Source organism: Hypomesus transpacificus, chromosome 15 (assembly GCF_021917145.1).
Source record: "Hypomesus transpacificus isolate Combined female chromosome 15, fHypTra1, whole genome shotgun sequence".
NCBI lineage: Eukaryota > Metazoa > Chordata > Actinopteri > Osmeriformes > Osmeridae > Hypomesus > Hypomesus transpacificus.
In genome coordinates, this window is record NC_061074.1 from 5878229 (window position 1) to 5892616 (window position 14388).

A 14388-nucleotide genomic window follows, 5' to 3' on the forward strand; every position below is an offset into this window, starting at 1 on the left:
ACATTTACAAAGCCAAGTAATTTTCTTCGCAGACAATCCAGGTTAATTTGTGCATATTGTCGCTCTCGTCTGCCTCTTCTCTACAGCCTCTTGACTCCTGTTCAAGGGGTGGTTGTGGCGTTGGCCCAATCAGGAAACGTGTTCAGGTCAAACATTGCCGTACCCCAAGTGTTGAGGGCAATGTTGGCGGTCAGTACCCCGACTATGTTCAGAACAAACCCGGCCTTGGCCTGTTTTTAGTGAGAAGAACACTTGTAACTGCAGTAGCACTACATGTTAACTGGGAGTGTCACAATCATAAATATTTTGCATAAATGTTAGAAAATATCAAGTGAAATGATTTGTTTAAAAAGGGTAGACGTTAGAACCTTGTTTTTAGAGATAATGTCAAGATGGAAAAAAACGAATGAAAATCTGACTAAGAGTATGTGATGCTTTAAGTTTAAGGATAAGACATGGCAGAAGCAAATGTACATTGCCCATTCCAATAAGCAAATTGGTCCTACCATGTCTTTGATTTTGAGGTTACTGTAGGAGAAGGCAATGGCATTAGGGGGTGTGGCCACGGGCAACATGAAGGCCAGAGAGGCACAGATGGTGCAAGGCAGCATGACGTACAGAGGGTGCAACTTGAGTGCAGTGGCCTGTGGAATGAACAACGTCACTCAAGGGTCCTAAATGTTGAAATATGTATTGATGACATGCCATCTTAAACATGCTTGTTGTTTCCGTGGGCTCATTTTGTAAGTGTGTGTGTACACGTGTGCCGTCTCACCATGGAAGCAAGTACAGGGAGGATGAGGGATGTCGCAGCAACGTTACTGGTGCATTCAGTGAATATGGCCATCAGCAGACTTACAACAAGGGGAATGGCAAAGGGAGGGAGGGCCTGCAAGGGCACCAGACTCTGCCCAAGAAACCTAGACAAGCCAGATGTCTAGACACACAAAATATCCAACAAAGTTAGAATCAAAGTTTTACACAGACCTCAGCATAGGTATAGCAGGCATAACAGCCATATAGCTACTTAACAGCAAGGCAAAATATGGTTATCATTGCATATGTCACAGTAAGACTAAAACAAGGTAAAGAGACAGTACTTCAGAAATTTTCTTGAATGGTTATTGATATTTGGCAGCAGGTTAAATACAGGTGGACGTACCTCACTGCCCTTGGCCAGTGCAAATCCTCCTCCCAATAGCAAGATAAGGTTCCATGGCATCTTCTTTTGGACTATGTCCCAGGTTATCAGGGTAGATGGGGCTCTGAGGGAACTGCCTATGGGAATCAATGAAATGAAAGCAATGGGAGGCACTGATGTTTTATTATAGCACTTGATGTTTTTGATCAAAGGAAAATGAGGTAACGAAGTAAAGTTAAATCTTTTTTTACACGGTCAGGGTTATATATGTTATTTTGACACATACGACCATTAAAAGCACACTGGGGCTGAAACACAAAATAGATTCATGACATGGCAAATGCATCGAAATATTTAGATAGTAACCCCTCCCTCCCCCACACGCACAATACACACCAACAGAGAAATCCCAACATCTAGGCATCTGAGAGGGGATGATGAAGAACAGCACTGATATGAATACGGACACTGTCGCATCAGTGACAAACCTGGAGATGGATCAAAAGACAGTGTTGTTCTGGGGAAAAAAACCTGGACTTAATTTGGAACACTGATCAAGCTCTTTCTTCAGTATTGTAACACTTCAGTAGCAGGGTTCCTACAGGAAGTCTACAATTCTGAATTTTAAATTTAAGGCCTTAACATGTCAAAACTCAAAACGGACTGACTCAAATTTCATTTAGTCATTTCCAGAATTGCTGGCTGCAGAAAGTTATTTCAAAGTAGCAAAAAAGTATTGAGTTGTAGCCTACAAAGTGGAACTCTAGAGTTCAGGGAGGGCTTCGGGGGGGGGGGGGGGATTTGACCCCCATAATTAAGACTTGGATCCCCCCAAAAGAGGTAATGAATGGTCATAAGCAGGCTTCTGCAGAGCTGGATAACATCCTTTCATTTGAATCAGGTGTGTTGGAGCAGGGAAACATCTTAAACATGCAGGACAGTGGGCCCTGAACCACTGCACTACACTAGTCATTAGACAATCAAAAATTATAATGGATAAAAAGGATTGTTCACTCACGTTCTGTCTTTGTTGAAGAGGGCAGAACCCCAGCCAGGCATGAACCCAGGTTCCCTGGTGACCCAGAGGAGAACCAACAGCACAAACAGCACCAGCACAGAGACCTCAGCGAAGCTCATGCTGCCCAGCTTCTTGGACTCATCCTTCACCAGCTTCATTGCCTCTTTGTCACAATCTTTGTTTGTGCCACAGCCAAAAGACTTTATGCTGCCATATAACAAAACAAACGTTGTTTTGACCGCATTGGTAAAATTCTGGTTGCTATTATCCGATGTGAATTTAATGTAATTGTTTTCTATCTAGTTTGGTAGGCTTTGACTTACTTTATACCCAGGTATAGGGATTTCAGCCACAACCATGACATCATTAGCATCAGTACCATGTTAGGGAAGGCAAATCCAAACCAGCTAGTAAAGTTGATTATGTCTCCATTATCTGGGAAGAGTCTGTAGGTGAAGGAGCATTATCTTCAGTGAACTGAACATTACATTATACTATAGTTGTATCCAACATGGTTAAACTACAAACTGTTGGAGTCCTACCCCCAAAAGAAATCTGATCAATTTTTATGCTATTCTTGTTTCAACAAATATGGAGAAGGAGAAGCAGAAGTTGTTTGTAATCGGCTGGTCAAGATGAGACCCCGGGAATGGTTAGAAGTTACTTACTCATCAACCTGGCCCTTGAAGATGATGTTGGTGGTAGCTCCAGTGAGGGTGGCGGTCCCTCCAATACTGGAAGCGTAACATACACTCAGACTCAGGCCTTTGGACAAACTCAGATACTTTTGCTCTCTCTCCAGCCTTCTCTGCTCTGCTCTCTCCATAGTGCTCACTGTGGAGAGAGAACCAGTAGTTTAGGAGTAATTTGTGAGGACTAGTGCAGGGGTGGCCAACCCTGGACAAGAGCAATGGATGTCCTTCACCAGAACCGTGTTTCTGACAACTTCACATGTTTTAAACATGACAAAGTTTCATGAGCATGCATAGTAACACAAAAAGTATCACAAGTAATGATGTGCAAAGCAGAGGTCCTAAGACTACGACTCCATCTCTGACACATCAACATCTCTTAAATGTTTTGAACTATGAACTTGTTTTCATTTACAACAGAGAGAAAATTACGGAAACGCTACCTGTTAGGATGAATTACAATTTGTGATCTTCTTGTGATGTTCTTTGGTTTTGTTTAAAGAAAGAACACGGATGAATTTATGACTGAAGTAATTAATTGATTCAGGCAGAAGATGCTGATTACTATGAGTCCTAAGGTCTCGCAAGGGGTTCTTGAAACTCGGCCAATCTGCAACAGATCAAGACTCACCCCATGGTTGCTGTATGGATCTGTATTTTAGCTTGCACTGGCAAAGGCCTGGATGTAGGAATGTGAGCGATGGCCCAGTGATTGTATGATGTAGATTATAGTGAAGTTATTCCTACCCATATCGATGCTGCTGTCTTTAGGCTGGAACTTCTTGCTTGCTAGGTCTTCTGTGGTGTTGTCCAACTCGAAGGCCTGGTTCTCAAGGCCTTCAGGGCCAGCTTTGGAAGTCACCAGGTCCATCTCCCTCTCCTCCGCCTGGGCCTCTGTGTCAGATAGCTGCTGCAGCACGGCGCTGGTAATGGGCAGCATCATGGCCGTGGAGGCTGTGTTACTGATCCACATGGAGAGGAATGCAGTGGTAACCATGAAGCCCATCATCAGACTGGGGGATGGACAGTAGAGGGGGAAGGGAAGACAAAAGGTGGAAAGATGGAAAGCAAAGTACGACACGAAGAGTTAGGAGAGGACAAAAGTCAAAAACTATTTTACAATCAATTGATCAGTACAAATCAGTTTGGTACAACAAGAGTATCAATTAATATGTTGCAGTTAAACATGCAAAAGGAGTATCAGATCAAGAGAGGGTCTCACAGTGGTGGTTTCACCCCCAACCCCAACAGCACCCGGAAAGCAATCCTTTTGTGTAGATTTGTGTGCTCCACAGCGATAGCCACCATCAACCCACCGATGCCCAGTACAGTGGAGTCCTTCATGTACTGGTTACACACCTACCCAGCAGGACAGAGTTCAGAATTCAGAATCAATATAAATTGATCAAAAGCTCAAAAATCTAACTTTAATCAGACTTCCTAAATTTACTCTGATGTGAATCTGACTCTAAACTCTAACCAATATTATTACAAGGATAAACCATAAAACTTAAAATATGAATGATTTGAGTGTGTCTCAAGAAGAGGATCAGAAATGATAAGATTTGCTTAGATGAGGCACACCTCACTTGACTCCATGATGCCCATCATGGGGAAGAGGATGACAGGCAGCAGGGCGGTGATTGCCAGGGGGATGCACTCTGTGCACCAGAACAGAGCCATCAAGATAATCACATAGCCACAGCGAGATTCCTGGAATGAAAGAAAGTGGCTTATGTTGGATTGCAGTATTTGTTCTTTATATATCCTTCCCAAGGCTGTTTACAGGTTGATTTCACACAGTATCTTGATTTAGATAATAGAAGAAATTCTAAATATTTTAGTTTTCTGGCTGTTACTCTCATACCAGTTTCTATGCTGACACTTCCTGGGAAATAATCTCCTCATTCTTTTTACAATTGCTATCTGTTAATTGACAATATTTATTTATATAGCTGGCCCTGGTCTTAATACTCTCTCTGCTGATCTGTCACTTGTCTAACTTGTGTTAACAGTATGATCCAATATGGTAGAGTGCCAACTTGTAACCTAATCAGCAAAATGTCCTTGTTATTTTATAGTGAGTGATAAAATATATCGGCATTAAATCATATCACTTCAGAGCCATAAAACCAAATAACTTACTTTTATGTAGTATCTTAGAGCATGGCTGTGTAGTTGTATTACAATGAAGGGCAAAGTATCTCATAAAATGTTTATCTTGATGCAAAAGTGTTTCTTTAACTGAAAATCAACATTCTATGAACATTTTTCAAATGTAGCAGTCAACTGCTAAATTTTACAATGCATGGACATCACGGAATCCAGTCTGCCAGTCTGCTGTGAACAAGGCAGACTTCATCCCGGCGTTTGCATCACATGCTTCTCTTCATGCCCTTGTGCTGACTGAGACATGGATCCGCCCAGAGAACACTGCAACTCCAGCTGCTCTCTCCATCAAGCACTCCTTCACTCACTCACCCCGCTCAACCAGGCGGGGTGGTGGGACAGGGTTGCTTCTTTCCCCACATATTAAATACACATCCACACCACTCTCTGTTACTGCCAAATCATTTGAACACCATTATGTGATGCTAACTAATCCTATCAAAGCATGCTTAATTGTTCTTTATCGCCCACCAGGACCGCTAGCCGACTTTGTGGAGGAGCTGGACATGCTCCTCAGCGTCCTTCCGGATGATGGAACCCCCCTGATAGTCCTTGGGGACTTCAACATCCACCTCCAAGGAATGCAGGCTGTCGACTTCTTGTCTCTCCTGACCTCCTTCGACCTGACGCTGCTGAGCACACCGGCGACCCACAAGGCAGGCAAACAGCTAGACCTCGTCCTGACACGTAACTGTATCACTGACATAACCTCTGTAACCCCACTGCACATCTCTGATCACTACTTTATCCAATTCACTGTCTCTCTCCCTCCAACCCCTCCTACCTCCCCTCCCCTCGTAACTTTCCGGCGCAACCTCCGCTCGCTATCCCCCTCCCACTTCTCCTCTATTGTAACATCCTCCCTCCCATTGACGAGTTCTTGTCCCACCCCACTAACACTGCCACCGACACCTCGCTAACCACTTTAACTGCATCACTTGACTCTCTCTGTCCCCTGTCTACCAGGCCTGCACGATCTTCTCCCCCCTGCCCGTGGCTTACGGATGTTATTCGTGAAGAACGGTCCACCCTTCGAGCAGCTGAGAGGAGATGGCGCAAGTCCAAAGACGGTCTGGACCTTGATAAGTATCACTCCCTCCTCAAATCCTTCTCTTCTCACATAACTGGTGCCAAAACCCTCTACTTTCTTAACAAAATTAACTCCGCTTCAAACCTTTCTCTACCTTCTCCACCCTTCTTAACCCACCTCCCCCACCCCCTCCCTCCACCCTGACAGCAGACGACTTCTCCTCCTTCTTTGAGAAAAAAGTCGCCGACATTAGCAGTCGGTTCCCTAAACCCACCCTTCCTACCCCCTCATCTCCATTACTGACCCAACTAAATGTCTAAACTCCTTCTCTCCCCTGTCCGAGGCAGAGCTCTCTGACCTCATTCTCTCTCATCGCCCCACCTCCTGTCCCCTTGATCCTGTCCCCTTCCCCTCTCTTTCAAACCATCTCCCCCTCTATCATAACTTTTCTGCTCCATGTTCTAAACTCCTCTCTTACCTCTGGCACCTTCCCCTCTGCCTTCAAACAGGCCAGAGTTACCCCTTTACTCAAAAAACCCTCCCTCAACCCTGCCGTCCTCCAGAACTACAGACCGGTATCATTGTTGCCCATCTTTTCTAAAACAATTGAACGTGCTGTATCTAACCAACTGTCTAACTTCCTTTCTCAGAACAACCTGCTCGACCCCAACCAATCGGGCTTCAAGACCGGCCACTCCACAGAGACTGCCCTCCTTTCAGTCACCACTGCCCTCCAGTCTGCCAGAGCGGCTTCCAGGTCATCCGTCATCATTCTGCTGGACCTTTCTGCGGCGTTTGATACGGTTAACCACCAGATCCTGCTCTCCAGACTTTCTGAGATGGGCATCACTGGCACTGCACTCCAGTGGATCTCATCCTACCTGTCGGGAAGATCCTACCAGGTCTCCTGGGGAGGCAAACTGTCAGGCCCACGCCAGCTCTCCACTGGTGTCCCACAGGGCTCCGTCCTTGGTCCCCTCCTCTTCTCTCTGTACACCACCTCACTTGGACCAATCATCACCTCCCATGGCTTCTCCTACCACTGCTACGCTGACGACACGCAGCTGTACCTGTCGTTCCCTCCGACCGATCCGGGGATCTCAGCTAGGATTGAGGCCTGCCTCGCAGACATCTCCGCCTGGATGACTGAGCACCACCTCCAGCTGAACCTTGCCAAAACGGAACGAATCATCATCCCGGCCAAACCCTCCATCTCCTATGACTTCTCAAACACCCTGGGATCTGCGACGGTGACCCCCTCATCCTCTGCCAGGAACCTTGGGGTTACCATGGATGACGAGCTCTCCCTCACGGCCCACATTGCTGCGGTCTCCCGGTCGTGTAGATTCACCCTCTACAACATCCGGAAGATCAGGAGATACCTGTCTGAGCACTCCACCCAGCTGCTTGTCCAAGCACTTGTCCTCTCCAAGTTGGACTACTGCAACTCGCTGCTCGCCGGTCTCCCATCATGCGCAACCCGACCTCTTCAGAGAATTCAGAACGCAGCGGCCCGTCTGGTCTACAATCTACCCAGACGCTCCCACGTTACCCCGCTCCTCATCTCCCTCCACTGGCTACCCATAACGGCCCGCATCAGATTCAAGACCCTGGTACTGACCTTCCGAGCAGTGAACGGGACTGCGCCCGACGACATCAAGTCTCTCCTGCAGCCTTACACCCCCACCCGCCACCTACGGTCTTCTTCTGACACCTGTCGGGAAGATCCTACCAGGTCTCCTGGGGAGGCAAACTGTCAGGCCCACGCCAGCTCTCCACTGGTGTCCCACAGGGCTCCGTCCTTGGTCCCCTCCTCTTCTCTCTGTACACCACCTCACTTGGACCAATCATCACCTCCCATGGCTTCTCCTACCACTGCTACGCTGACGACACGCAGCTGTACCTGTCGTTCCCTCCGACCGATCCGGGGATCTCAGCTAGGATTGAGGCCTGCCTCGCAGACATCTCCGCCTGGATGACTGAGCACCACCTCCAGCTGAACCTTGCCAAAACGGAACGAATCATCATCCCGGCCAAACCCTCCATCTCCTATGACTTCTCAATCACCCTGGGATCTGCGACGGTGACCCCCTCATCCTCTGCCAGGAACCTTGGGGTTACCATGGATGACGAGCTCTCCCTCACGGCCCACATTGCTGCGGTCTCCCGGTCGTGTAGATTCACCCTCTACAACATCCGGAAGATCAGGAAATACCTATCTGAGCACTCCACCCAGCTGCTTGTCCAAGCACTTGTCCTCTCCAAGTTGGACTACTGCAACTCGCTGCTCGCCGGTCTCCCATCATGCGCAACCCGACCTCTTCAGAGAATTCAGAACGCAGCGGCCCGTCTGGTCTACAATCTACCCAGACGCTCCCACGTTACCCCGCTCCTCATCTCCCTCCACTGGCTACCCATAACGGCCCGCATCAGATTCAAGACCCTGGTACTGACCTTCCGAGCAGTGAACGGGACTGCGCCCGACTACATCAAGTCTCTCCTGCAGCCTTACACCCCCACCCGCCACCTACGGTCTTCTTCAGACAACCGCCTGGTGGTCCCACCTCTCAAGACCGCCCGGTCCCAGCACAAGCTCTTCTCCTGCCTGGCACCCCAGTGGTGGAATCAACTCCCCACCTCCATCAGAGACACGGACTGTCTCTCCACCTTCAAGAGAAGGCTAAAGACGCACTTGTTCCGGGAGTACAATGGTACTTAGGAATGGTTTGCTGAACCCAACGCTAGTTTCCTCAAGGTTCACAATGACTCTTGCTTAGACTGTTGCTCTTGTTGGTTAGTGGTAGCTGATTTAAACTGTTGTATTCTTTTTTTTTTTTTTTTTAGTTAATCCTATTTTTATTGCTTTCCTACAGGTACACCTGCACTTAGAGATTAATGTTATGTAATTTTAACTTGTTTAACTACATGCTCTTATGGTTTCTTCCCTTTAGCACTATTTTTTGGTTGTTCACAATATGTACTTCCTGTTTTTGACTACCCGCAATGCTGTGGGGCTATCTTGTTGTTATTATCAGTGACCTATGCACTTTGTGAAGCTCTCTCTTGGAAGTCGCTTTGGATAAAAGCGTCTGCTAAATGAATAAATGTAAATGTAATGTAAATGTAATCCATGTGAAGTTTTACAGGATTTAACAAATTGCAGGTTAAGTAGGTTGTAATTTTCAAATATATATAATTGTTTTTATTATGTATTAATATAAACATATAGTATTAATAATTCTTGTATGCTTCATGTTTTGGTTACCTGCAATGTTTTTGGATGCAATTGTTTATAATCATTGACCTATGCACTTTTGTAAAGCTCTCTTTTGGAAGTCGCTTTGGATAAAAGCGTCTGCTAAATGAATATATGTTTTCTTCTAAGAGGAGAAATCAGGCAAACCTCTATACAGCTGACGAGCACACACACACACACACACTTACCATTCCAGGACTGACCAGTGGTAAAGGTAGAATAACCAAGGGTGACAATACGACTTCTCCTCCTTCTTTGAGAAAAAAGTCGCCGACATTAGCAGTCGGTTCCCTAAACCCACCCTTCCTACCCCCTCACCCTCCATTACTGACCCAACTAAATGTCTAAACTCCTTCTCTCCCCTGTCCGAGGCAGAGCTCTCTGACCTCATTCTCTCTCATCGCCCCACCTCCTGTCCCCTTGATCCTGTCCCCTCCCCTCTCTTTCAAACCATCTCCCCCTCTATCATAACTTTTCTGCTCCATGTTCTAAACTCCTCTCTTACCTCTGGCACCTTCCCCTCTGCCTTCAAACAGGCCAGAGTTACCCCTTTACTCAAAAAACCCTCCCTTAACCCTGCCGTCCTCCAGAACTACAGACCGGTATCATTGTTGCCCATCTTTTCTAAAACAATTGAACGTGCTGTATCTAACCAACTGTCTAACTTCCTTTCTCAGAACAACCTGCTCAACCCCAACCAATCGGGCTTCAAGACCGGCCACTCCACAGAGACTGCCCTCCTTTCAGTCACCACTGCCCTCCAGTCTGCCAGAGCGGCTTCCAGGTCATCCGTCATCATTCTGCTGGACCTTTCTGCGGCGTTTGATACGGTTAACCACCAGATCCTGCTCTCCAGACTTTCTGAGATGGGCATCACTGGCACTGCACTCCAGTGGATCTCATCCTACCTGTCGGGAAGATCCTACCAGGTCTCCTGGGGAGGCAAACTGTCAGGCCCACGCCAGCTCTCCACTGGTGTCCCACAGGGCTCCGTCCTTGGTCCCCTCCTCTTCTCTCTGTACACCACCTCACTTGGACCAATCATCACCTCCCATGTCTTCTCCTACCACTGCTACGCTGACGACACGCAGCTGTACCTGTCGTTCCCTCCGACCGATCCGGGGATCTCAGCTAGGATTGAGGCCTGCCTCGCAGACATCTCCGCCTGGATGACTGAGCACCACCTCCAGCTGAACCTTGCCAAAACGGAACGAATCATCATCCCGGCCAAACCCTCCATCTCCTATGACTTCTCAAACACCCTGGGATCTGCGACGGTGACCCCCTCATCCTCTGCCAGGAACCTTGGGGTTACCATGGATGACGAGCTCTCCCTCACGGCCCACATTGCTGCGGTCTCCCGGTCGTGTAGATTCACCCTCTACAACATCCGGAAGATCAGGAGATACCTGTCTGAGCACTCCACCCAGCTGCTTGTCCAAGCACTTGTCCTCTCCAAGTTGGACTACTGCAACTCGCTGCTCGCCGGTCTCCCATCATGCGCAACCCGACCTCTTCAGAGAATTCAGAACGCAGCGGCCCGTCTGGTCTACAATCTACCCAGACGCTCCCACGTTACCCCGCTCCTCATCTCCCTCCACTGGCTACCCATAACGGCCCACATCAGATTCAAGACCCTGGTACTGACCTTCCGAGCAGTGAACGGGACTGCGCCCGACTACATCAAGTCTCTCCTGCAGCCTTACACCCCCACCCGCCACCTACGGTCTTCTTCAGACAACCGCCTGGTGGTCCCACCTCTCAAGACCGCCCGGTCCCAGCACAAGCTCTTCTCCTGCCTGGCACCCCAGTGGTGGAATCAACTCCCCACCTCCATCAGAGACACGGACTGTCTCTCCACCTTCAAGAGAAGGCTAAAGTTCCGGGAGTACAATGGTACTTAGGAATGGTTTGCTGAACCCAACGCTAGTTTCCTCAAGGTTCACAATGACTCTTGCTTAGACTGTTGCTCTTGTTGGTTAGTGGTAGCTGATTTAAACTGTTGTATTCTTTTTTTTTTTTTTTTTTTAGTTAATCCTATTTTTATTGCTTTCCTACAGGTACACCTGCACTTAGAGATTAATGTTGTGTAATTTTAACTTGTTTAACTACATGCTCTTATGGTTTCTTCCCTTTAGCACTATTTTTTGGTTGTTCACAATATGTACTTCCTGTTTTTGACTACCCGCAATGCTGTGGGGCTATCTTGTTGTTATTATCAGTGACCTATGCACTTTGTGAAGCTCTCTCTTGGAAGTCGCTTTGGATAAAAGCGTCTGCTAAATGAATAAATGTAAATGTAATGTAAATGTAATCCATGTGAAGTTTTACAGGATTTAACAAATTGCAGGTTAAGTAGGTTGTAATTTTCAAATATATATAATTGTTTTTATTATGTATTAATATAAACATATAGTATTAATAATTCTTGTATGCTTCATGTTTTGGTTACCTGCAATGTTTTTGGATGCAATTGTTTATAATCATTGACCTATGCACTTTTGTAAAGCTCTCTTTTGGAAGTCGCTTTGGATAAAAGCGTCTGCTAAATGAATATATGTTTTCTTCTAAGAGGAGAAATCAGGCAAACCTCTATACAGCTGACGAGCACACACACACACACACACTTACCATTCCAGGACTGACCAGTGGTAAAGGTAGAATAACCAAGGGTGACAATAATATTATCAAATAATTCCGATACATCCAGAACCATCTGAGGAAGCCAGCCATGATCCCAGTCTTCTACTGATACTCCTGCACTTTGATTGTTTTACAAGATAAATGGCCACACTATCACATTGTTCAAGTGAGAGACCAATAGATAAAGAGACTGAATTAAACATTAACTTTTGCTGGCAACATAACGTGTATTACCATTAGATTGTTTGGCCAAAATATATTGATTGAGACAAAGTTTCTATACATATTCAATTTTTTATTATTGTATCACAACTCATCCAACTCAATCGATCTCTCCTATGAATTTATAAAGTTATTTATTACATAAATATATTCAAAAGTAGTTTGTCAACAAAAAGAAGTCTTTTTTTATCAAATAAAACACAAAAACACCCCCTTTCATTCAGAATTGAACAGTCCCTTTGAGACTCAAAAAAGATCAAATGAGTACTCAAATCAGGCTGAGAATTTGGCAAACGCTTTGAGGGAAACATCAAGCATGCAAATAATAAACAGAAGACAGTGCTCTGTGGAGAGAACATTTATGCATTCAAAATGGGAAACAATATTTCAAATATCCTTTCAAGAAATGTAAACTTATTGTAGTGGTTTTAAGTGATATTGAAAAATGTTACTTGTAGCTCAACCTTTTAAATTATTATCTTGACATCAATATACCCTTTTACTTCAAAATAGTTTGTATTAATAGGAAACTCCACACCACCAAAAACTGATACAAGCCTAAGTTAAAGGGTGAACTTTAACTTAAAATTGAGGGAAAATTAAAATTACATGTTTGCTTTCAGCACATGAGCCTCTTTTCTTCCCTTAGATGAATGCATATTATGCAAAATATGAGGATATAAGCTTCTCACAGGTTCATGTTTATGAGGGTATATCTTTGTGTCCACTAATGTCATCACCACCATCGAGAAGCAAGAAGGTATTCAAGAACTTACTTTCACAACAATAGGCAAGCTTATTAAAACTGCCCGGTTCTCATCTACCAACTGGCCACAGGCAAAATTAGGGGTCTCATCATAGTCGCAGTCTACCATCGGGATATAAAACTTCTGTTATATTTATACATGTATACTGATACATATATACAAATAAGATTGTTTACCTCTACCTCTTGAGATTCTTCTCAGAAGAGTACGTGGCTTCAGGTAAATACATGAATAACCTGTTGAGAAAATTCTTGAACAGAACTGGGTAATTTTTCCAAAACAACTCTCCTATCAAGCAGTTTATGATGGAATAATCAAAGAGCATACTGAAAAGTTAATTCGGTATCTTCTTCTTTTTTTTTTTTACCTTTTACACAACAACAAAAAAAGATCCCATCATACAGAAACGATTCTTGAGAGAGTAAAACCTTGCATACGTTCAACTAACTAAGATGAGGAATTTTTCAGTTTTCTGTGCGATAATACAAATAAGAGCAATTACGTGATCCTGTAACAAAAATGTTTAAAAACCTAACATAATAGTAAAGAAAAAAAATACATTTAATCTGTAAATTCATCAATAGTATCAACTTTCAAAAATAAAACACTCGAAAGCGGAAACTGTGCTTCAGACACCAAACTGAAAATATGTGTCTACTGTCAATCAACAGCACGTCATTTTCTTGCCTAAAGTGTACCCCACATGATACTGTTAAAGAAATATGAAGTCAAAACGTATCTGACACACAGATAAAAAATGTCCATTCTGAAAAACGATGACATGGAGGCGTGTCAACGTAGTGTTATCAAAAGTTTCAAAACTCAAAATTACATAAATTGCAAACATTTCTTCTTTTGTAGCTTCAGGAAGTTGTTAGCTAATGGTGTTGTGCTCTCCTGCCTTGGCAGTAGTTTTCTTGAACAAGTGAAGAGACAGTAGAATTACTATGTTTTGGACGCAGCACATTTTCATTTTATACTAGCCTCTTGTGATAGTTTGTGCCTCTAACATCTAATAGTAAAGATTAATGACAACTGTGAAGTGAAGGTCTATTGCAGGCAGGGAATACAATGTTTCTGAATTGGAATTGAGGGGGACTATGGGATTGTTCTTCCCAGTTATTTGAAAAAGGAGACATTTACATAGGGATGGGGGTTCTAGTGACCTGGGTTAATAGGCCTCTTTCTGAGTGTGCATCTGTTCCTGGATCTTCTGAAGCATCTCTTGCATTCGCCGTAACTGTGAAAGGAATAAGAAATGGGATTAGTAAACTAGTACAAACTCCTGTTAAATATAACAATACAGGATTTACACAGACTAATGAGAATAATTATCGTTTAAAAATGAAATTAAAAACGGAATCTGCCTGGGGGAGTATGTCAACAGTGCAATGGGGCGGTCCAATCAATATATACATGCAAACTAATTACTGTTACATGACCACACCTG

At 44.8% G+C, this 14388-nt stretch overlaps 2 protein-coding genes across 6 annotated transcripts in view; both read right to left on the bottom strand.

The window, feature by feature from the left end:
• Positions 1-12: 12 nt before the first annotated feature.
• On the bottom strand, positions 13-12039 carry LOC124477943 (solute carrier family 13 member 2-like). Its single transcript, XM_047036019.1, has 12 exons — positions 11938-12039; positions 4436-4564; positions 4074-4210; positions 3557-3864; positions 2828-2975; positions 2483-2605; positions 2160-2366; positions 1538-1629; positions 1163-1278; positions 776-937; positions 507-644; positions 13-230 (listed from the first exon to the last, which is right to left on the bottom strand). Exons 1-12 carry the CDS (start codon positions 12037-12039, stop codon positions 102-104), a joined length of 1791 nt encoding a protein of 596 aa, XP_046891975.1. The 3' UTR covers positions 13-101.
• Positions 12040-12223: 184 nt separating this feature from the next.
• sept4b (septin 4b) overlaps positions 12224-14388 on the bottom strand; it is a 40837-nt gene continuing 38672 nt past the window's right edge. For all 5 annotated transcript variants that reach the window (XM_047035554.1, XM_047035555.1, XM_047035556.1 and 2 more), the window contains one exon: positions 12224-14178. In XM_047035554.1, the coding sequence (XP_046891510.1) occupies positions 14110-14178 (69 nt within the window). In that variant the 3' untranslated portion in view covers positions 12224-14109. The remainder of the gene's footprint in view (positions 14179-14388) is intronic.